Here is a 21901-nt window from a genome sequence, read left to right on the forward strand (position 1 = left end):
TATTATTATTATTAATATTATTATTATTATTATTATTATTATTATAGCTTAATGATCTCAAGAAATAATCAGATTCTGAAATACTGTATTGTTTGTACAGTCACCTGATGTAAAGATTCAAGTCAGTTTGTCTCTAAAAATGTGAGTGTTTATGAATGTTCTCACTTATCCAACAAAAAAAAGTTTATTAGGATTCAACTGACTTGGAGAGTCGAGATCAGCTCATACTCACTGGTGTTTAGTCAGTTTTTTAAAATGTAACTATAATAAACTGACTATAAATCATATGACATAATTAAATAGATACTAGCTAAAATAAAGTAATGATATCACAGACACATCTGGTAAGTGTTGTGTTGTTTCATGTCAGTGTGGTGTGATATAAATCAGAGGAGTCTGGCTTCTACTCAATGCATGATGTTTGTGTGCATGCATACAGTACTGTAACGCCAACAGTACTGTACACACACCTGCTGCGTATTTTATTTGCATCTGGAGAATTTTATCATGTGCTGAATGACACATCGGGTTTCCATCTCAGTCTGTAAACTGTTTGTGTTTGTGTGCACAGCTGAAAAGCTCTGTCATGATCTGTGTCTCCAATCTAAAACTCTGACATTAAATTCAAAACTATTTATTCATCCAGAAGCCTGGTCGAGTCTTTCCTCTTTAATCACTTTAAAACTTTAATCAGTCAATAATTGCAGTTGCGCAACCACTTGGTTGGAAAATGTTTTCACAATGTGTTTTCTTTCCACCAACCCAGAGAGAATAAAAGCAACAGTTTTAAATGGTTTGTTTAAGGTATGGAAATGGTTTGTTTTGCCTCTGTGTGCTTAGATTTTGCATGTTCTTCCTGTGTTTCGAGGATTTCCTCCACCAGTCCAAGGAGATGTGTTGTGATGAGTTGGAATCCCGTCTCCTGACTGTGAGCACCTCAAGTCCACTGGGATAGCCATGGGATGACCCTATGTAGGATAAGCGGTACAGAAAACAGATGGATTGGTGGATGGATGGATGAATGGATGGATGGATTGGTGGATGGATGGATGAATGGATGGAAAGATAGATGGATGAATGGATGGATGGATGGATTAGTGGATGGATGGAAAGATGGAAAGATGGATTGGTGGATGGATGGAAAGATGGAATGGTGGATGGATGGAAAGATGGATGGATGGGTGGATAGATGGATGGATGGATTAATGGATGGATTAGTGGATGGATTGGTGGATGGAAAGATGGATGGATGGATTGGTGGATGGAAAGATGGATGGATGGAAAGATGGATGGGTGGATGGATGGATCGGTGGATGGATGGATTGATGGATGGATGGAAATACGACTGGTTGACAAGTGAATAATTGCAGTTGTACGCCCCCTAGTGTGGTCGGCTTTAAATTAGGATCACTGCTGAATTTTATAGCTACAGATATATTATATGACATAACATGATATGTTATTACGGAATAATAAATAAATAATTAAATACTCCAAGCAAACAAAATGGAATTAAAGAGCTGTTTGTTTAAGGAATTGATTTCACCTGTGAGATCCAAAAGTCTTTCACGAATGAGTTTCATATTAGACTATCAGACAGTGTTTAGGCGATTGTAAATATAAACATAAATCTTTAAAAAAAAAAAAAAAAAAAAAACTTCAATCACGCTGCTCTTGTCATTTATTTTGTTTTTACTACGAGCGCCGCCATGTTGGAATGACGTCACGGAATTGCAACCAGGAGCGCTTTGGTCTCTGGGGACAAAATTTCGACTTTCCGACTAGGAATTTACGAGTTCCTCGAAACGCATTTCTCCTCCGGGGAATTTCTCCCAGTTCCCACTTGTTCGCGAACGCAAACATGTTCCTGTCACTTTAAATCTCTCAGCGAGTAGCGGTGAGGAGGTGGGAGGTGGGGAGGTGAGGAGGGAGGGGAGGGAGGGGTGTGTGTGTGTACGCTAACTGTAACCCGCTAATAAAAACCCTGCAACTAGACAGAAAGGAGCAGTCGCTAAAAATGGGAGTTAAAATCTACTACACCACCGTCACCGCTTCAAGAACGGTGAGAAAGAAGCTCATGGGCATTAATATCCAGCACTTAGCAGGAGTGTGTAGAGAGAGATATTTAGAATGAAGTCGGATTTAGAGACACACCCAGTGCCTCAGTTCCGTTGCGTCTATTTCAGCTCTATAATTAAATCCGGACGTTTCCACGTTTACTTTAACATTTAACACATAAACTGAAGAAAGAAAGAAAGGTTGTCTGGCAAACAAACAAACAAAGCCTTATTAATGCTTAATGAAAAAGCGGAAGTCATCGGCTTGGGCATGCCTGGAAGTTGCACGCGCTTAAAAAATCGTGTTGCTTCTTGTTTTATTTATAGCTCAACTTCTTAATAAAAACCAGGAAGTAGCACACAGCGACTCTTTTATTTCTGATGTTTAACTTGTAGCCCATAACAGTGTCCTTTCCGTGTGTTTCCCTATCAGAGATCATTTCACTGTTAATCATCAACCGGGCTTTTTTTTTTATTTTATTTTTTATAACCAGAGACCGTGCACGCGCTCTTACAGTCACTCAGAGGGTTTAAGCAACACTGTCATGTTCACGTGAGCTCTTCTTCATTTCCATGATCCTGATTTCCATGCACACTCGACTGTGAAGACTTTCCACTAGATTTGAGGATTTGTGTTCATTCAGGTACAGCAGCATGAGTGAGGTCAGACTCGGATGTTGGGATGCTGATGTCCAGTTCATCCCAGAAAGGTGTTCGGTGGGGAGGAGGAGGCTCTGTGCAGGACACTCCAGATTTTCCCTCCAACCTTAACAATGGACGTTGTCTCAAAGCAGCTTTACAGAAGTATAGAACATTGAAAGAAGTCTCAGACATGAGGCGACGGTGATGAGGGAAAAACTTCCTGAGATGATATGAGGAAGAAACCTTGAGAGGAACCAGGCTCAGAAGGCAACCTCATCCTCATTTGGGTGGCACTGGACAGTAAATAATGTCCCTTTTGGGCTACACCCAATTTCAAGCTGTGTGTTTTCCATTTTCCTTCCACCTTCAGGTTCCTTGCTGGGAGACATCTGTTGGTATGGTTTGCTTGAATATGGAGAACTTGTGCATGTTCACGCTCGTGTCGCCAGAGCTGTAAAACATCAGACACTGAGCATTCGGCATTACCAGGTTCACGCTCATCTCTGCCAGATGAATGATGGAGAATGTAGCTGTGTGTGTTGAGGAACTGCCTAGTCACTGAAGTCCACTCCAGCGCTCTGTCCAACGTCCTGAGTGTCTGATCCGACTTTAGCAGGTTGTAGTCATTCAGTGCTGCTCCTGATCTTCAGTCAGCTCTGGTGTTGAGATGGAGCTCAACTCAGCTCGCTTAAGCTTCGTCTGTCATGCATGACTACTTCTTGCTTCAGAAATAATCATGATTATTCTACATTAAAACACCAACTTTTGTTTGGTTTTTTAGTTCGAGATGTCTCGAATTTCCAGAGATGGATTGATTTCATTTTCCTGTAAATTCCGGTTTGGTTCATGCAACACTGCCCTCTAGTGTTCACCTTACATAGAAGCATGAAGATGAACGTTTCTGCAGTCTCCAGGCGCTGCCCTGACATGCCTAACAGCCGCGTTTATCTTTAAACCACATCCCTGTGTCTCTGCATAGATAGAACTCCAAACCATAAAAACTGCCCTAACCCACGATACACACAGCTTCCTCCACTGGTTCTTTCGGTTCTGTGAAATAAACTTGAAGGTTGGAGGTGTAGTTGTAAAAATTGAGGTTGTTCCACTGGATTTAAGTTACTGTGTACATGACTTATAGCACTAATGGAATGTTCTCACTCATATCTGCACCATAAGACTGTATGATTGTTGTCCTGAAGGTTCCGAGGTCAGTACATGACTCGTCCACCCCTCGTCTGTTTTCCAGGTGAAATCGGAGCAGGCGGAAGTGATGCGCATCTTAGAGGGTAAGCACATCCAGTTCGAGCTGATCGACATCTCTGTTGGCGGAGAAGTGCGAGACGAGATGAGGACCTTGTCGGGTAACCCCACTGCTGCCCCGCCGCAGATCTTCAACGATGACCAGTACTGTGGGGTGAGCATGAGGTCTTGCGTGTCCTGTTACATAACCAGAATGTCCCGTCTCTATGGGTTTACTTGAGAGTTTTAGTGTAATATGAATGTTATAATTCTTATGTGTGTTTTTTTTTGACCTGTACACTCAGTGGTCACTTTAATAGGAACACCTGCTCATTTATCACGGCTCATACGTGCAAAAATATAAACCAGTCGTTAGAAGGTTTGTATCTACTCCGGACTTCAGAGTGCCACTTTGCCTAATCGTAAAGCAAACAGACCTTTCAGTTTGTTTCCAAACATGCTCAGCATGGTCAGCGGCCAGTGAAGCAATGAAAACAACATTATTTTCTACGTATCCTTTGCACAGAGACGGTTCCGATGGTTCCTGATAGAAAATGGTGCTATTTGAATTTGCGTGTCAGTCTTTGAGGGACAGGAACTCGGCGACATAAAGAGGAAACTTTTTTTTTTTTCCCAGAACATTAGGCTACATACCTGACCAAACATTTATCCATAATGAGAAGCCTGAGGTGATGTGGTGAGGAAAAACTCCGAGATGATCTGAGGATGAGGAACCAGGCTCATAAGGGAACCCTTATCCTCATTTGGGTGACACTGGACACTAAATAATGTAAATGTAAATAATGTCCTTTCTACAACAGCAGCCAAGAGCTCTTGAGGAACTAATAGGTCAGTGTAGTTTCTGAGGTCATTATAGACTTAGCACTAATTCTTTCCTGCTGAAAGAGAGAGAGAGCGAGAGAGAGAAATATTAGGTATGCTTGTAATGGTTAAAGAAAATGAACTCCTTTCCTCACTTCCAGGAGTCCTCAAGTAGACCCTGAGATTTCAGCAGAAATAAGTAAAAGTGCAAGAATGTCCTTCATTTATCAGCATGGATGCTCACTGGTGCCACCTGCTGGACATTTCTTTAAATTTCACACATCCAGAACTGGTCATGTCAGTACTCACACTGGTCTGTAATTACGACAGGATTGTGTCATAGGCTTGGCTTCATCCTTACACCAGCATCATGTCCAACCACTCAGAATTTTCTACCGCTTTTCAGTGGACTGGAGACTTGCTCCATGATCATCATCATCATCTATATGTATTCAGCACAAACTGGTGTGATCTGAGGCGACGTTCTGCACTGAGATCAGATGAGATCTAACAGGTCATCACCTGCCTGCCTGAGTTCCTGCATGTGTTTCTGTTGTTGTGCTTTAATTGTTGTGCATTCAGAGCATCGGTTTCTACACAGTTTCTTCCCATTTCGCTTCAGAAAACAGCACGACTCCAGTAACGCTGTTCAGACCTCATGCGGTAAAATAGTCTTGTTTTTCATATTTATCAGAATCAGAGGTGCCTACATATAAAGTTCAGCTTTAGCTTAGATGATGATTGACCACCAGCCACCATGATGGACTCTTTAAAAGAAATAGAACCTCAAATGTACTTCTATACTACTATATATTTCCAAAATTTAATCATATTTATCTACATATAAAACTCCAAAAGTAATGGAACCTCATGCATGCCTCGAATTATTGAACCGTTTTAATAGAAAAGCTTCGTTTCTCTCCAAGAACTTCACATAGAACCATTTTTTGAAGGTTTCCTTGGCAACGGGGTTCTATATAGAACCCCAAGGATCCTCTTTTTTAGCAGTATATGGAAGACACCAAAGTGTTCAGGACTCTGACCTGCCGGCTCTCTGACCTCCATTTCGGTTACAAAATGGCAGACGTTTTTTTAAAAACTATATATAAAATAAAAACAACAAGAAAAAATTAATTAATGTTGATCTTGCATTGTTTCTGAAATCACATACAGGTCTGAGAGCTGGATAAACTAAACATTAAACATTTAAAGATGAAGTTCTGTGACTAGTTTAATAAATCGGGCTCGGACGTGTCCAGTGTTTAGTGCTGGGGTCTTATATTTTTCTGAATTGCGTTTTTTACAGTGTAAGATCTCATGGATCAGTGGAACTTGATGGACTGCAGACACTTCGTCATGTTGCCTTCAGGTTTCAGTCACTCGCATGGCTTGTAAAAAGCACTAAACTGTTGTTCCAGTTTTTCACACCACCAGATTTTACTGTATTTGTGACATGTTGAATTTGCATGAGGATGATCTGATGAACTTACAGCTCAGTGTGTATAACATAAAAATAACACCAAAACTCACAAGATCATGAATGTACTTTCAGAACAAACCTGGTTTAATTCCTTTGTGAATCCTCTGTGTGTGTGTGTGTGTGTGTGTGTGTGAGATGTTTTCTGATCAAAATTCTTCCTCCATCGAGCCTCGTTTATCAACCTGGACGCTCACAGCTTTCCCCATAAATCATTCACCTGAGCGTTTAGACAGGAAAATTCTGCAAATTATTTGAAGAAAAAAAAAAAAAAAAGTATTTGTGACTCCTCTAAACCTCAACGTCACATCACATCGACTGCATGGATATTTCTACATGCACTTTTATATCTGGATTATACCATGGAGATCAAACTGCTGATCTTTATAACGTTTAGCAGACGCCTTTGTCCAGAGTGACTTATAAAAAGAGTTTCGATCAAATGCACATCCTCGTGCTAGGTCACTAGGTCAGGGAGTGAAAACATCATGGAGCACATTTAGTTGGGAGCATGGAATTGTCCAAAATGTCTTGGTATGCTGAAGCATTCAGAGTTCCTTTCACTGGAACTAAGGGGCCAAGCCCAGCTCCTGAAAAACAACCCCACACCATAATCCCCCCTCCACCAAACTTTACACTTGGCACAATGCAGTCAGACAAGTACCGTTCTCCTGGCAACCGCCAAACCCAGACTCGTCCATCAGATTGCCAGATGGAGAAGCGCGATTCGTCACTCCAGAGAACGCGTCTCCACTGCTCTAGAGTCCAGTGGCGGCGTGCTTTACACCACCGCATCCGACGCTTTGCATTGCACTTGGTGATGTATGGCTTGGATGCAGCTGCTCGGCCATGGAAACCCGTTCCATGAAGCTCTCTGCACACTGTTCTTGAGCTAATCTGAAGGCCACATGAAGTTTGGAGGTCTGTAGCGATTGACTCTGCAGAAAGTTGGCGACCTCTTCGCACTATGCGCCTCAGCATCCGCTGACCCCGCTCCGTCAGTTTACGTGGCCTACCACTTCCATGTTCTTATAATACAGCTGACAGTTGACTGTGGAATATTTAGGAGCGAGGAAATTTCACGACTGGATTTGTTGCACAGGTGGCATCCTATCACAGTTCCACGCTGGAATTCACTGAGCTCCTGAGAGCGACCCATTCTTTCACAAATGTTTGTAAAAACAGTCTGCATGCCTAGGTGCTTATATATAATATATATATAATATATATATAATGACAGACCGTTTAGTATTAATTATCATAGCTATAATTTGTGCAGAGCTGTAAAGAAACACCTCAGCTGACTTGAGACTTGTTAATAAATAATAATTTTCTTGCTATAGTGTCAAAATGTCCTCCGCTTCTCCTCTTTAGCCTTTTACCCCGATCTTTCATTTCGTGCTCGCGGCAGTCTGTGCTCTTTACCTTATAAGGAGTTTTGTGGGTGTGGCTACATGAGCCGTGTCAGGCATGAGCTTTTTAATTCACGCACATGAAGACGCTCGTGATCTTTCTTAAATCTGACGGAAAATGTTCGGTTAATGCGAAATATTCGCACAACATTTACTAAAATGTCTGATTGAATTTTGTTTTTCCTCTTCCTAACAGGACTATCGAATGTTTTGTGAGGCAGTAGAGGCGAACACTGTGGAGAAGTTTCTCAAGATCGCATGAGGATCCTTCCTGGTAGCATCCAATGCCTTTTCCTGTGCTTTCGCTGGAGCGCGAATCCTAAAATGGAAAATCCCGCCTCCCGTCCCAGTGACAATGTCTACCGTTGTTTTTGTATCTACGCCATTTTAATTTGCCAAGCACTTCTTCCTGTCTGCCATGCAGTGATCTCAAAGCACAGAGAACTCCACTGGATTTACGCTGATTATAATCTACTTAATGCGATTGATCTGCACCCAAAAAAAATCTCCTGTGGACCAAAAATATCTGTCTGTCACCTTTAGTCTTACTTCATATCTGTTGGCTTTTACTGTTGCTCGACAAACCACATCGACGTGATTGGTGGTCAGCATGCTGAGTGTAATCGTGTGTCATTACGTTAAAGCTGTGGCAGTTTCATGTGGACCAGATGACCTTCAATAATAAATGATCTGTTTTATGGCTCTATGGCAAGATAACCATGTTATCATGCTTCATCGAATGAAATCATTCCTTTGTATTCAGTTGTGCCAATAAACATCCCTGAAAATGCAGTTTGATGTGGATTAATGCGGTGTGTTTTCTTCCTAATCTACACAGATAAAGAATGTTTAAAGGAAATTTTCCGTACTGTCTAACTTGTTTATTCAAGGAAGTCTATTACGAATCTGTTTCGGACCAGACGTTCATTCGTTCTTTTCGTTCATCTTCACTAGCTGCTTGTCAGAACGTCCGGTCCGAAACAGATTCCTAGACTTCCTTGATCTACAGTGGTACCAACTGTACAGTAAATCCGCCTACCTGGTTCAAACTCCATATTCCTCCTAAAAGCAAGACCTCTGGACATCAAATGCACCTAAAGCGTCTCAGGTATGTCCTAAGCAACCAGAATTGAGCTTTAGCCTTTCCTGGAATAATACATTTAATTCACTATTATTACCCATTTACCCAAGGTCATCTTTGTGACCTTTTGAGTCATATCTTTCACTATAAACTCCATGAAGATTTCTTTTGTGTTGGACCAGAAAATCCAGGTAAAGAAAATGACAATTAAGGTCTTATGAAAATCTTATCTATCTATCTATCTATCTATCTATCTATCCCACTTTCTCTCTCTCTCTCTCTCTCTCTATCTCTATCTATCCACCCATCCACCCTTTCAAGTATCTAAGAGCACTTTATCCACTGAGGAACGTCAGGCTGCAATGTTCAGGGTCGACTCCCTATGACCACGAACCCCCATATCTTTACCTATGAGAGGATCTTCAGCTTAGAATTAAACTCCGAGATTGTGTCACTAATTGGAAGGCAGTTCAATAACTGGAGAACCTCATAAGAGGAAGATAGAACTTCTGTAGACTATTCTAGGTACTAATAAAGAGCTTGTACCTTCTGATTGAAACAGGTGACAGATACTGTGGCACAAGATTCAAGAAGCTTTTATTGTCATTTCAACCACATATAGCTGACGCAGTAGATGGTGAAATGAAACAACGTTTCTCCAGGACCCTGGTGCTACATAAACATAGTTTGGACACAAAAAACAACACCACAGAGCTAGGACAGAGGTTTGTCCTAGCCGCATAAAGTGCAAAGTGTGCAACTAGGTGCAAACAGAGCAAGGACAAGACAGTGCAAAAACAATTACAAGTACAAAAAACAGGACACTTAGCACCGAAAACAAACATGTAGCAGTGGATGAAATATTAACAGGGTTGAGGTAGTGCAATAAGTAATGAACAATATAAGTTTGTTCACACAGGTGAGAGAGAGTGTGTGTGAGTGTGTGTGTGTGAGTGTGTGTGTTCACACAGGTGAGAGACAGAGTGTGTGTGTGTGAGTGTGTGATCACACAGGTGAGCGAGAGTGTGTGTGTGTGTATGAGTGTTTGTGTTCACACAGGTGAGAGGGAGTGTGTGTGTGAGTGTGTGTGTGTATGAGTGTGTGTGTTCACACAGGTGAGAGAGAGTGTGTGTGTGTGTGTGAGTGTGTGTGTTCACACAGGTGAGAAAGAGAGAGAGTGTGTGTGTGAGTGTGTGTGTGTGTGTGTGCAATGCGAAATTTAACTGGGAGGCATCATATGGTTAAGATCGAGGTAATGTGGGAAATTTTCCTGGAGGTTTATGAAGCTTGGTTACGCAACTACTGGAACATTCACATATTTATCACAGTAATCATTACGATTATCCAGTGGAGAGTTAATGAATTTAGTTGTGGTCTTTAGGGTTACACAGAAAAACAACAAAAAATCCTTTTAGCTACACTTCTGTGGGAGGAAACGCCTTCTGTTAGCATTCTCATAACCTCAATACCAGCTTTTATTTATTGTATCTAAAAATCAAACCTAAAAATAATAATTAGAGAATGTCCTGTATAGGTTCTCTTTATGTTGTTCCAATAAAAATCCAACAACAACAGCAAAAAGTTCCAAGAATATTAGTATTTGATTCCCAGTGGAGCAGGCAGCATGGTGACTCAGTGGCTAGCAGTGTTGCCTCACAGCAAGAAGGTCCTGGGTTCGAATCCTGGGTTCAAACAGGCTTTCTGTGTGCAGTTTGCATGTTGTGCCTGTGGGTTTCTCTTACAGTCCAAAAACATGTACATTAGATTGACTGGTAATTCTAAATTGCAGATAGGAATGAGTGTGAGTGTGTCTGTCTATATGTGTGGCCCTGTGATGGACTGGTGACCTGCCCAGGGTGTAATCCTGCCTTTTGCCCAATGTGTGCTGGGATAGGCTCCAGCAGATCCCCGTGACCCTAATTAGGAATAAAGCGGGTATAGACGATGGATGGATGAATTCCTAATGGAATAACCGAAAGGGAGCCACAAGCATACTTTACCTGTTTTTAAAGTTTGTTTTTCTTGTTACTCACTCAAACTCACTTTCAGGATGCAATGGACCCCAGAAGACTGGACTTCAGGTGATGGGACACCAGTCAATCACAGGGAAAAGAATTTATTATCAATTGACACTCTAATCATGGAATCATTCAGTAATTGCAACAAAGCGCCACTAGATGTCGCCAAAAACCAACTGAATAATATATTAGTGACCCACGTGGTACAAGAATCTATAGACATTCAGGCAGTTGGTGAATGTCAGGGCTTTCTTCATGTTTTAATGAAAATTATATCAGTGTCAGGTGTTCATGCGAGCAGATTCCTGCTTGCTTTTATTCTAATGCAGCACTTTTATAGTATCAAAAGACAAGGTGTAGAAATATCAGGGAAGATGTTTCAACAAGCTATACTAGACCTTATTCGTGCGCGTGCTGTGCCATGCACACTTCATGCACTTTTTCATGCACATCCAGTTTTTCTTCTCTATCAAATGATCTGAGAGGGAAGGGATAGGAGATGGCTGGGGGAGGGCGCTGTGTGCTCCTTTATAACGTGTTGTGCCCAGAGCTTTTTGCCTCAGCCACCTCCGGGACTGTATGAGAGTGCGCGTGCGTTTCTTGTAGATGTTTTGCCTCAACTGTTGTTAAATCAGCTTGAGTGCATTCTCTCTGGATGACTATGCAACTTGTACGGGATTTATTGTCATCACTAAAACTTCTCTCCAGATGAGATGACCTGAGGAGAGGGCAGGATGGATGCAGTGATCATGTCTGGACGCATTCAACGCATTTATAATACAGCATAACCGAGGCAGGTAATAATACTGAATCAGCGGGGTTATAGAGCTGAAATGAGAAGGTTTATAGAACATTTATAACATGTAGAGTCATGGTGATTTATTAGATCTTAGTAGATTTGGTGCATTGAATTCTTTGGCTTTTAATGATATTTGGTCAGAAATCCATCAAAACTATATTTCCACAGTTAAAGATATCATTCATAGGACAAATCAAATCTCCTAAATGATTCCTTCTACTCCTTTTTCTGGTCATAATAGTGTACAGAAATTCTTTTGATTTTAATAAGACTGTATAAAATTTCTATCATATATATAAAATTTTAGATATACACCAATCAGGCAGAACATTATCACCACCTACCTAATATTGTGTCAGTCCCCCTTTTGCTGCCAAAACAGCCCTGACCCGTCAAGGCATGATGGACTCCTCTAGAGTCCTGAAGGTGTGCTGTGGTATCTGGCACCAAAATGTTCCTTTAAGTCCTGTAAGTTGTGAGGTGGGGCCTCCATGGGGTTAAAGGATACTTACAGGACTTATAGAACTCTTTCTATAGATACTGACCACTGCAGACCGGGGACATCACCACAAGAGCTGCAGATGCTCTGATCCAGTGGTCTAGCCGCCATCACAATTTTGCCCTTGTATCAAACTCGCTCAAATCCTTACGCTTGTCCATTTTTCCTGCTTCTAACACATCAACTTTGAGGACAAAATGTTGACTTGCTGCTTAATATATCCCACTCACTAACAGGTGCCATGATGAGGAGATCATCAGTCTTATTCACTTCACCGGTCACTGGTCACAATGTTATGGCTGACCAGTGTATATAGTTGTCTTATAGCACAAGACATAAATCCAGGATCCATTTGAGGTTCCTATTCATGTCTATATGAGAATTCAGTGTAATATTTAGGTGCACGGTTTTTTGACGGATCTTGCAATTTTATGCTAAAAATCACCTTAAAATACAGATTATCACCTGATCCACCTGCATTAACATCAAACGCAACACAGAACCAGTGAGGGTCTTAATATTTCTGCCAGTTGGTTAGCAAAGACTACAGGATGAACTGAACCTCCAGTGGGATTTTTTAGATAAGGGATGTGAGCTGCAGGGCTGTAACTAAACCACATCACGCTTGTTAAGTGTCAAACTGGACAATAAAACGGCGTGAGACAGATTCCACATGGAGTCTGAAAGCTGATTCAGGGTTTGGCAAGCCGAGCATGCTTTTAGCTAAAGTAGCTCAGTGTGTTACGGAATACTGAAAATGTCAGGGTACAAATCTGCAACGGAGATCTTTCCCCCTTAAGTACCCCTTAAAGTGTAAACAAGGTCTGTTTTTATGTACAGTCTTTATGAATGAACTGAAGTGAACTAGCTGCAGATGACCACAGTCTGGACATTTTTAGTGTTTAGGTCACTTTGTGTAACACTGAATTCATACAAAAACACAGGGAGAAAAAGGACAAAGATTTTATTCATGCTGAATCTTAAAACCCAACTCATAAATATATGTGTTTAGATGTGAGTGGAATATATATATATACACACATATTGGTAATAAATATAAATATAGTAAAGTTCGCATCTCATTTACACATAATCATAGTTATTAGTATTATTATCATTGGTGCCTCAGCCACATGAATGACCAGACGTAGGATATCCACTGCATCATCCAAAGACATGTTTTATAGGCGGATTAGCATCTCTAAACTGTCCTTGGTGTGTGAATGGGTGTGTAAATTGTGCGATTTAGTGTCCGACTCCCCTGAGATGCGTTATAACGGCCAACATGTTTGTTCCTGTTATTTCTGCGTAACTAGCCGTATGGCCAAGCTAATCATAATCAGATAAGACCATTATGTCCAGTAGATATGATGATCGCTAGCAGGAAGGATTTCTTAATAAATGGTTAATTGATATGGGATAGTTCACACAATCTACATACAGCACGGATCATTCTAGTTTTAGATTACAGTGCAAAACCATTTTATTCAATGTCTATTCATGGGTCCGAGGTATTAGCGTAAACGATTCCATTATTTAGCTACTCCAAACCTTCCCTTTGTTTAATATAATCACATTTCATCAGCTACCATTTATGAAACAGGAGGCCATATGATTCACTGTGTGGAAGCTTGAGTCACGGGGAATGCTAGCCCCAACATGTGAGAGACATTATTAAGCCTTAGCAGGTTAGTTAGGCCCCTCTGAGTGTCTCCATCGCTTACTGGCATGCTTAAACTATCACAGACAGGAAATTATCCTCAGAAATTATCCCCAGATTTCCACTACAACCCTTACTTGTGGTTGGAACATCCAGCAAATCTTTCCACAGGAAGTCTTGTTCTCACAGACGAATTGGTTCTGCCCCTTGATATGGTGACTAGAACCATAACACAAGGACTTTCCACTAGATGTTGGAGGATTTATTCAGCTACAGGAGCATTAGTGAGATGTTGGGATGTTAAAGAGGTTCCAGTTCATTTCAAGTCAGGGCTCTGTGCAGGACACTCCAGTTCTTCCACCACGTCTTCATGGAGCTCAGGGGCATTGACACAATTTTGTCTCTGTACATAACCAAAATGATGCAAACAGGTTGAGGTGTAACAAAAAATATCTCATTAACTCTTCAGGCCACTTCCTCCATCAAAATGAATAACAACACAATTATAAATATACTGATTCTTTGAAATATTTGTAATTTTGGATGCAAATCTGTTCGGTCAGTGACTGGAACTCGGCTATTTGCCTTAAGAAGCATTTGCTGTATGTTTTGGGTCATTATTATTATCCATCTCTACTGTGAAGTCCTATCAGTCTCACAGCATTTGACTGAATCTGAGCTGAACGTTTATCCCTAAAGAACTCATCCTACAGCTTCTATCAGCGGTCACTGATGTTCCTCTGGCTGTCGTCCATGCCCGTGCCTCTACATCCAAGACTGCCTCGACTGACAGATGATGTTCATCTTGGTTCCATCTGTCCAAAGTTCCATGCTTTTGTTTTATAGTAAAGTCTAATCTGACCGTTCTGTTCTTCCAGTGGTTTGGCATCTTGAGGTCAACCCATGAAGCTGACCATGAAACTGCTCATCATAATTTCGAAACACCTCGGATTCCAGCTGAAAGTCTAAAAAATTCAATCACATCTTGAGTGTTTGATTGATTTCAAATCCATTGTGGATATTTTTAAACATACAGCGCTGTTATTAATAATAATAATGATAATAATAATGATGAAACAGTTTCACGTTATTGTGGAAGAAACTATGAGGCTGGTACACTGCGAGGAGATACAGCTGACGTGATAAGCATCTCGCCTCCGCTGAGCTCTTGCCCTCTCAGATACTCACAGCTTTTGAGGGTCATGTTAACAGTCTAACACCTCGCTTTCCCAGACGTGAAGCTGTAAGACAGGAGTCCATCAGCTTCAGAGAACTTTTAACTAATAAACACAAGCAATATTCATTTGCAGACCAAAAAGTCTGTTTAAGGCAATGATCATCATTACATCAGATTGAGGGGTTTAAATAAAATTACTCAATAATTTCCATTTAATGTACAAAAATATCGCTTGACCAGAGTCATGCGGTCAGGGCAGGCAGCTGAGGTTTTGCTTCACCAGCATAACCACCAGCAAAAGTAAACAAAACAAATATTTATCCACTTTTATCCACTTAACATTTATTATCAAATATGTCATTTCTGTATGATTCATTGATCAATGAGACTAAATACGTTATACACACAGTTGATATGCATGATCGAGACTATAGAAAGTAAGGATATGTAATAAAAGCGTCTACTGGTGATATACCGAGAGACAGCGACATTCACGTGCCATATACACCGATCAGGTATAACATTGTGAGCAGTGCCAGGTGACATGAATAAGACTGATCTCCTCATCATGGCACCTGTTAGTGGGTGGGATATATTAGGCAGCAAGTGAACATCTTGTCCTCAAAGTTGATGTGTTAGAAGCAGGAAAAATGGACAAGAGTAGGGATTTGAGTGAGTTTGACCAAAAGGGCCGAATTGTGATGGCTAGACCACTGGATCAGAGCATTTCCAAATCTGCAGCTCTTGTGGGGTGTCTACCTTATGTCACCCTCAATTACTCAGTTAATACAATTTGATATAAATATAAGTTGCTCTGGATAAGGACGTCTGCCGAATGCCAGAAATGTGCATTTCTTTTGAAATCAAGTTCACTAATGATGATTAATATATTCTGTCTTTTACAGTCATTTATTTCTTTAGATCTCACAGCGATTCGGAAAGCTCTTAAATTTGTTCTTCATCGAACACTATTTTAATTGGATGCACACAAGTTCACATGTACCCCGAACGTCCTGCTGTGTGGAATGTGACCCCGAGTAAATGAGTGACGCTGTTGGAATTTACACTTTAAACATTTAAGCTTGTTTATCAGCTGCATCTACTCTCTATTAACACCGTGTTCTGGGAGACTGCCGCTGCTCCTCGGACGATCTTGTCACGAACGATCCAGCTCCTCAGAGCTTCTGCTCTTAGAGCTGCTTGTTGTTTCTGAGAAACCAGTCGACTCTGAGTCACGTGAAAAAAATGAAAAGAATAGAGAATTAAACTCTTACTCAGATAGAAATGTAAAGATTTGGCCAGAAAAATTTGTTCAAATGATAACAAATCAATCATAAGTCGGTTATTAATGAGCTACATTAGCCTGGGCAATAATACTGAATCTATCCTGGCATTAACAAATGAAACACGCCAACAGAGTTACTCACCGGCCACTTTATCAGGAATTTCTGTACACCTGCATGTTTATGCAGTTCTCTAATCATGGAGCAGTAGCTCAGTGCTTTTTATAGCCACTGTATGAGTTACTGTATCCTTCCTGGTAGCACCTCCAACAGAACTGTCCCTCACGCTGTGTTATTTATTTTTGCACCATTCTGTGTAGAGAAAATCAGCAGTTTCGTAAATACTCAAACCAGACCATCTGGCATTAACAAGCAAGCCACAGTTACAGTGACAGAAATCAGACTTTCTCCCTATTTTGATGTTTTGATGTGTACATGAAGCTCTTGCCTTGTAACTGCATGATTTTTGACATCACACTGCTGCCACGTGATTGGCTGATATTGCTTTACACCCCATTGCATACCCAACTGTACGTAAAATCTATTTGTGCTTGCTCTGTTATAACATGTTATGCCCTTCCTTTGCAGAACCAGAGTTGGAGGTATGAGAACCCACAAGACCCGATCCGAGGCTTTAGCCTCGTCGTCCTCACAGCGTTTGCCATGCTTCAGTCTGCGCTCCAGGAAGAATAAAGAAGGGGTAATCCAGGGTAAGGTGCGCATCCGCTCCATGCCGGGGGCATTCCTGGTGCTGGGGATGATAGTGGTGATTGTTGGCACCACGCTGGCAGTGGTGGGGTATTGGCCGTACCGGATGCAACGATCAGCAGAGGGTTCAGGGAGTAAAAGCCCCTCTCAGGGATCCAGCTGGGGTCTTGGAGCCAAAGGGCTGTTCTCTACGGCGAGTCTGATTCACACTGACCGGATGAAACTGGTCGGTCCTGTTATAATGGGAGTGGGACTATTTATTCTGATCTGCGCTAACACAGTCCTGTATGAGAACCGAGACAAAGAGACTCAAATTCTGCTGTCTGAGATGCAGAGCGTGATGTGTACCATGTCCAGTGTTCCGTCAACAGACTTCACCCAGGTGAACTCACTGATCAGGCACTACCACTGGGTCGGCAGCCTTCCTGCAGCCCACTTGAACATCTTGTGCCTTAAAGAACTGGCCTCCTCTGATCCGTTGCTGCAGGCCAAGACCACAAAAGAAGACAGAGTTTCACTTCAGAAGGAAGTGATGCACACTGAGATCCTTTGTCATCAAGAGTCTTTATTCATCTCCTCTATTCATTTATCAGACTCCTGGAACTCCAGCAAAGCAGACGTCAGCACTCACCTGGATGTAGAAAAGGGAGACATCTGTGGCCACCAGTCCCAACCGAAGAGTCACTGCAACCTCAGCAAGTACCTGACTTCCTCCTTTATGTCCGCCCCAGAAGGAGAGGACTGGGAGTTAACCACGGTTCCTCCGAGGCGCTCTTACAGTATGAGTTACAGAACTAGCTCACACACTTTGTCCAAGTCTTTAGTACACTTGGAGGAAAGGGCAGTGCAGAACACAAGATGCCTTAAACAGTTCCCACAATCATGCATCTCTGAGGTATGTGTGAATCAGCCAGGTATTCGCACAGAACCTCTGGACTTGGACCTTGCACCTGTGGAGGATCAGAAGCACCACAGCTGGCCATGACCTGATCTCGGATACGCCTCGATTCATCTCAAACTATCCGGTGTGGAACGCTTGTTCACTTTGGGTCTGAATGATCTCATGGCCCAAAATGGAGCAAATTATTTTGACATCTGTGGAGTATAAAGACATGCTGTGGTCAGCACCTTCAGTTTTGCAGTTTATTATGGTCTCCATTAACAGGCCTGTTATTGGAAAGGAAATGCAGCACTGTGTCAATGAACACTTGACAGAAAAACATCTGGATAATATAACAACAAGGATTCGGTTGTAGCCAAACCTTTGCTTCTCTCCAAGATGCCTTTAGTACCATAGTCTGTGCCGCAGTCTCTACTGTCTCAGTACTAACCTCTCCACCGGGTTCTAGACAGACTTTAGTCTCTGATCTAGAAAACTAGCATGAGGATGTGACTCCAAACATCTGTAAGTTAAATATAACTGTATCAGATATAAAAAGGGCTTTTCAATGGATTTGTCTATAAACATCAATGCTATAAGTATATACAGGATTCTTTATCTAACCAAAGACTCTAGTTTATTTTATTTCTATTTTCATCTCATTCAGTACCTTTGACTGTAACATTCATGACCCATGGACCTCTGTAAGCTTTAAAGGGAAAGGGAAGATACATGATCTCCTTGGCATTGTTATTAAAGTACACCCTGCACGTGTTTTGTAAATTGTTGTTAAATGCTTGATTCAATTTTCTGTGTCTGTTTGATTCACACTGTGCAAGATATTTTTTCCTGTTTTAGTTAGGTTGTCTTTATTTGTCACATATACATTACCGCACAGTAAAATCCTGCATTCTTTCTTCACATATCCCATCCTTGGGGTCAGAGCACAGGATCAGCCATGATACAGTGCCCCTGGAGCAGGGTGGGTTGGAGGCCTTGCTCAAGGGCCCAACGGGGACAGCTTGGCAGTGCTGAGGCTTGAACCCTGATCTTCCAGTCAACCACCCAGAGCCTGAACCACTTGAGCTACCACTGCCCCAATGTCCATCAGGCAACTTCGTATTGCCGTCCATAATCCGTAATGGGATTTATAAATCACTATTTATCTGCAGTTGTTCACTAAAACATCAAAGAAGTGTGTTTAAAGTGTGTTCAGAATGAACAGATCTTATGTGAGTCGTAGAATAAACGCTGGAAAATCTTTCTGATTACAGCATATAGGTACAAAGCTGTATCATCCAGGAGATCCAAAAAATGGTCAGACTTCAGCTGTTTTTGGGAAGCGCAAATTTTAGAGTATTTATGGTTTACTATGTAACTATGGTTCATTTATGGCTTTCTGCCATCGTCGTGATGATGTTGTCATGAGCTGCGTCTCAAATCGAAAACACAGTTGAAGGCCGCATTGTTCAAAAAGTGACCGTAAATCAGTGAGTGTTATAGTGCTTAATATAGAATAGTGCATAAGTATATGATTTAAGACACAATGCTGGACTCTTTAGTTCGTTCTGGACACAATGTCACGTGCCAGGGTCACATGACCACGTGGGTAGATAAGATACACTGCAGCCATCACTAGTGTTCTTCAGTGCTCTCTGGATAATTAAGAATTCTTAGCCTCTTAGCTCTTGGAGTCCTTTCTGAAGAGGATATCAGTTCCACATAGAGTTTTTAAGGGTTCTCTCAGACAGACAAGTGAAGCTGCTTATTAGCTGCTGGGAGAAGGTCCAGAAGCAGTCCATCTCTATTTCTGCTGTTGCTGTGTGTTCTGTATTTCACTCTAAACAGCATCTGTGCTCTGAAGGACGGTTCCTGTGCACTGACCACTGACCTACCTTTAAGGTGTGTGTAGTAGAGGAGGTCTTGACAGTGTCACAACATGATAAAGCTCTGGCTCTGGTTCCTTGGTAAACATGTCCGATCTATTTAAATCAGCTGATTATAGTATATATTGAACAGGAGTGTGTGGACAGCTGACCGTCAACATCGTCATGGAGGTAATTTGGTGTGTGTAGGGATGCTATAAATCCTCCGTAATGGAGAAAAAAACACATGATGTGCTGGTCCGTGGTGCACATACTTTTAAACCAGTACTATATTTTTTTTTACAAGGAATTTATTGATTAGATGTTTTCTTTTTCCTTTTTGATTTAAGGAAATTGTGAAGTGGGAGATGAGGCAGGGGTAGAAGAAGAAATTCCTCCACTGTAATTATCCTCTGTAGGTCTCTGAGGCCAGCTTGTCCCTTCTTATTAGACTTTATAGTTTCTTCCAGGCATGTAAACCGCCTCGTATGATCTTTTTTCATTAAATCGGTCGTTTATAAGATGGCTTCAGCAGTTCTTACAGCTTGTAAAGTTTGGCTTGCTAACTCCTTCAGAGCTGAGCCTGACAAAAAAAGACCCAAATCTGTACAACTCTGACCAAATTTCTTTCTAACAATATAATAGCTATTATTTTTTAAAATATCCGTTTCGGGAATTATTATTATTATTAAATTTCTCTTGGAGCGTAGACAAACTTTTTTTTCTGTATAATGTGTCATGTAGCTCAGAGCACTGGGTAAAAGGATGTTCAGATGTTTTTCTCAGTGTGTGTGCATCTGTAAGCAGCAGATTTGTGGCCTAAAGCTGGTTGTAATTTGTTTTTACTGCTGCCGGTCTCTGAGGCACAGTTTTATTTCCCCGTATTTAGCAGTCAATAGGATCCAGGTGTAGACATAAGAGACAGCAACAAGCTGAAATGCTACACAGCAGGAGTGGACTTTAACTTCTACTTGTGCAACAATATAGAAATCCGCTGTACAGATTCTTGAGGGTTAAATGGAAGAGACACAGAAATGCTTGGATCTGTGTGTGTGTGTGTGTGTGTGTGCGTGTGTGTGTGTACAGTAAGCGTTTAGTGTCCGAGATCATTGACGCTCCATGTGAAATCATCTTTCACTCCTAAGCAGAATATTAGTGAGCAGTGGAAAACTTTCACCTAAACATTTTCAGGTTATTAAAGGAGGAAGAGTATGTGTATCCGGGTCAGAATGGAGGTGGATCTGGAGCCTATACGATGGTCCTGAATGTGACCCCAGGACACACCTTCATGCACTGATTCACACTTGGGGGCATCTTAAAGTAGCCAGTCATTCATCAGCAGGGTTGTAGAACCAGAGGAGAACCACATGGACACATGTGGTTGGACACATGGTGACCAAACTGGTGACCCTGGAGCTGTGCCACCTGAGATTTTATTCCAGTAGACTGTATGGCCAGGAGCAGAGGGATAAGGGGGTTCAGGTGACCACCAAATAATCAGAACTAACAATCACACAACATACAGAGAAGTTAATTTAGTAACATTATTGATTTTTCTGAATTTATTGTGATTTTTTTTTCATAATAAATCAGATATAAAATACTAAAAGGCCAAAACACCCCCACCCCCCACCCCTGCTGCACAAGTTGGTATCACCCAACTAGCTGTGTGACTGTGAGAGCAGATGAACAGGTAGCTCTGAAGATGAAGAAGATGAAGAGCTGCTCAGAGACGGATAATAGACAATAGATAGATTAGACAGATAGATGGATGGTTAGAGAGAAAGATAAATAAGCAGATTGAAATAATGTAGTGAAAAGCTGATTTTTCTTTCCTATTAAATTAAATTAAATTAAATTAAATTAAATTAAATTAAATTAAATTAAATTAAATTAAATTTTATTTTATTTTATTTTATTTTATTTTATTTTATTTTAGTAATTTAATGTTTCTTATTTTATTAATTAATTTTAGTTTAATTGTTATTTATTTTATTTTATTTTATTTTATTTTATTTTATTTTATTTTATTTTATTTTATTTTATTCACAGTTCAAAAACAATTTTCCAACCAATTCAACACCCATGAATTTTTGCCTCCAACTGCAGGTGAGGATTTATTCCTGCGTAAGAGCGGAGGTGATCTCTCTCTCTCTCTCTCTCTCTCTCTCTCTCTGTGCCGCTTAAACACCTCAAAGATAAAATGACCATCAATATCCAATTATCTAGGACAGGGTAGATCTTCCCTCACTTTAATAATCCAGTTGGAGCTTATTAGAAAG

The 21901-nt window shown here is 41.0% G+C and overlaps 2 protein-coding genes across 2 annotated transcripts; both read left to right on the top strand.

Moving 5' to 3' along the window:
* Positions 1-1922: 1922 nt before the first annotated feature.
* sh3bgrl3 (SH3 domain binding glutamate-rich protein like 3) lies at positions 1923-8441 on the top strand. The gene is made up of 3 exons (XM_058404835.1): positions 1923-2062; positions 3946-4113; positions 7846-8441. The coding sequence occupies exons 1-3, from the start codon at positions 2018-2020 to the stop codon at positions 7909-7911; spliced, it is 279 nt and encodes a 92-aa protein (XP_058260818.1). The 5' UTR covers positions 1923-2017; the 3' UTR covers positions 7912-8441.
* Positions 8442-11292: 2851 nt separating this feature from the next.
* tmem200b (transmembrane protein 200B) lies at positions 11293-18543 on the top strand. The gene is made up of 2 exons (XM_058404498.1): positions 11293-11545; positions 16755-18543. Exon 2 carries the CDS (start codon positions 16771-16773, stop codon positions 17857-17859), a length of 1089 nt encoding a protein of 362 aa, XP_058260481.1. The 5' UTR covers positions 11293-11545; positions 16755-16770; the 3' UTR covers positions 17860-18543.
* Positions 18544-21901: the final 3358 nt, after the last annotated feature.

This window comes from Hemibagrus wyckioides, linkage group LG12 (genome assembly GCF_019097595.1).
Source record: "Hemibagrus wyckioides isolate EC202008001 linkage group LG12, SWU_Hwy_1.0, whole genome shotgun sequence".
In the NCBI taxonomy this organism is placed as follows: Eukaryota; Metazoa; Chordata; class Actinopteri; order Siluriformes; family Bagridae; genus Hemibagrus; species Hemibagrus wyckioides.

What these genes read in the sequence shown, in the direction of transcription:
- sh3bgrl3 (XM_058404835.1), top strand. Translation starts at nt 2,018, where the DNA reads ATGGGAGTTAAAATCTACTACACCACCGTCACCGCTTCAAGAACG. An exon ending in CCGTCACCGCTTCAAGAACG is followed by an intron (nt 2,063 to 3,945) that starts GTGAGAAAGAAG and finishes TCTGTTTTCCAG; the next exon opens with GTGAAATCGGAGCAGGCGGA. An exon ending in ACGATGACCAGTACTGTGGG is followed by an intron (nt 4,114 to 7,845) that starts GTGAGCATGAGG and finishes TCTTCCTAACAG; the next exon opens with GACTATCGAATGTTTTGTGA.
- tmem200b (XM_058404498.1), top strand. Translation starts at nt 16,771, where the DNA reads ATGAGAACCCACAAGACCCGATCCGAGGCTTTAGCCTCGTCGTCCTCA.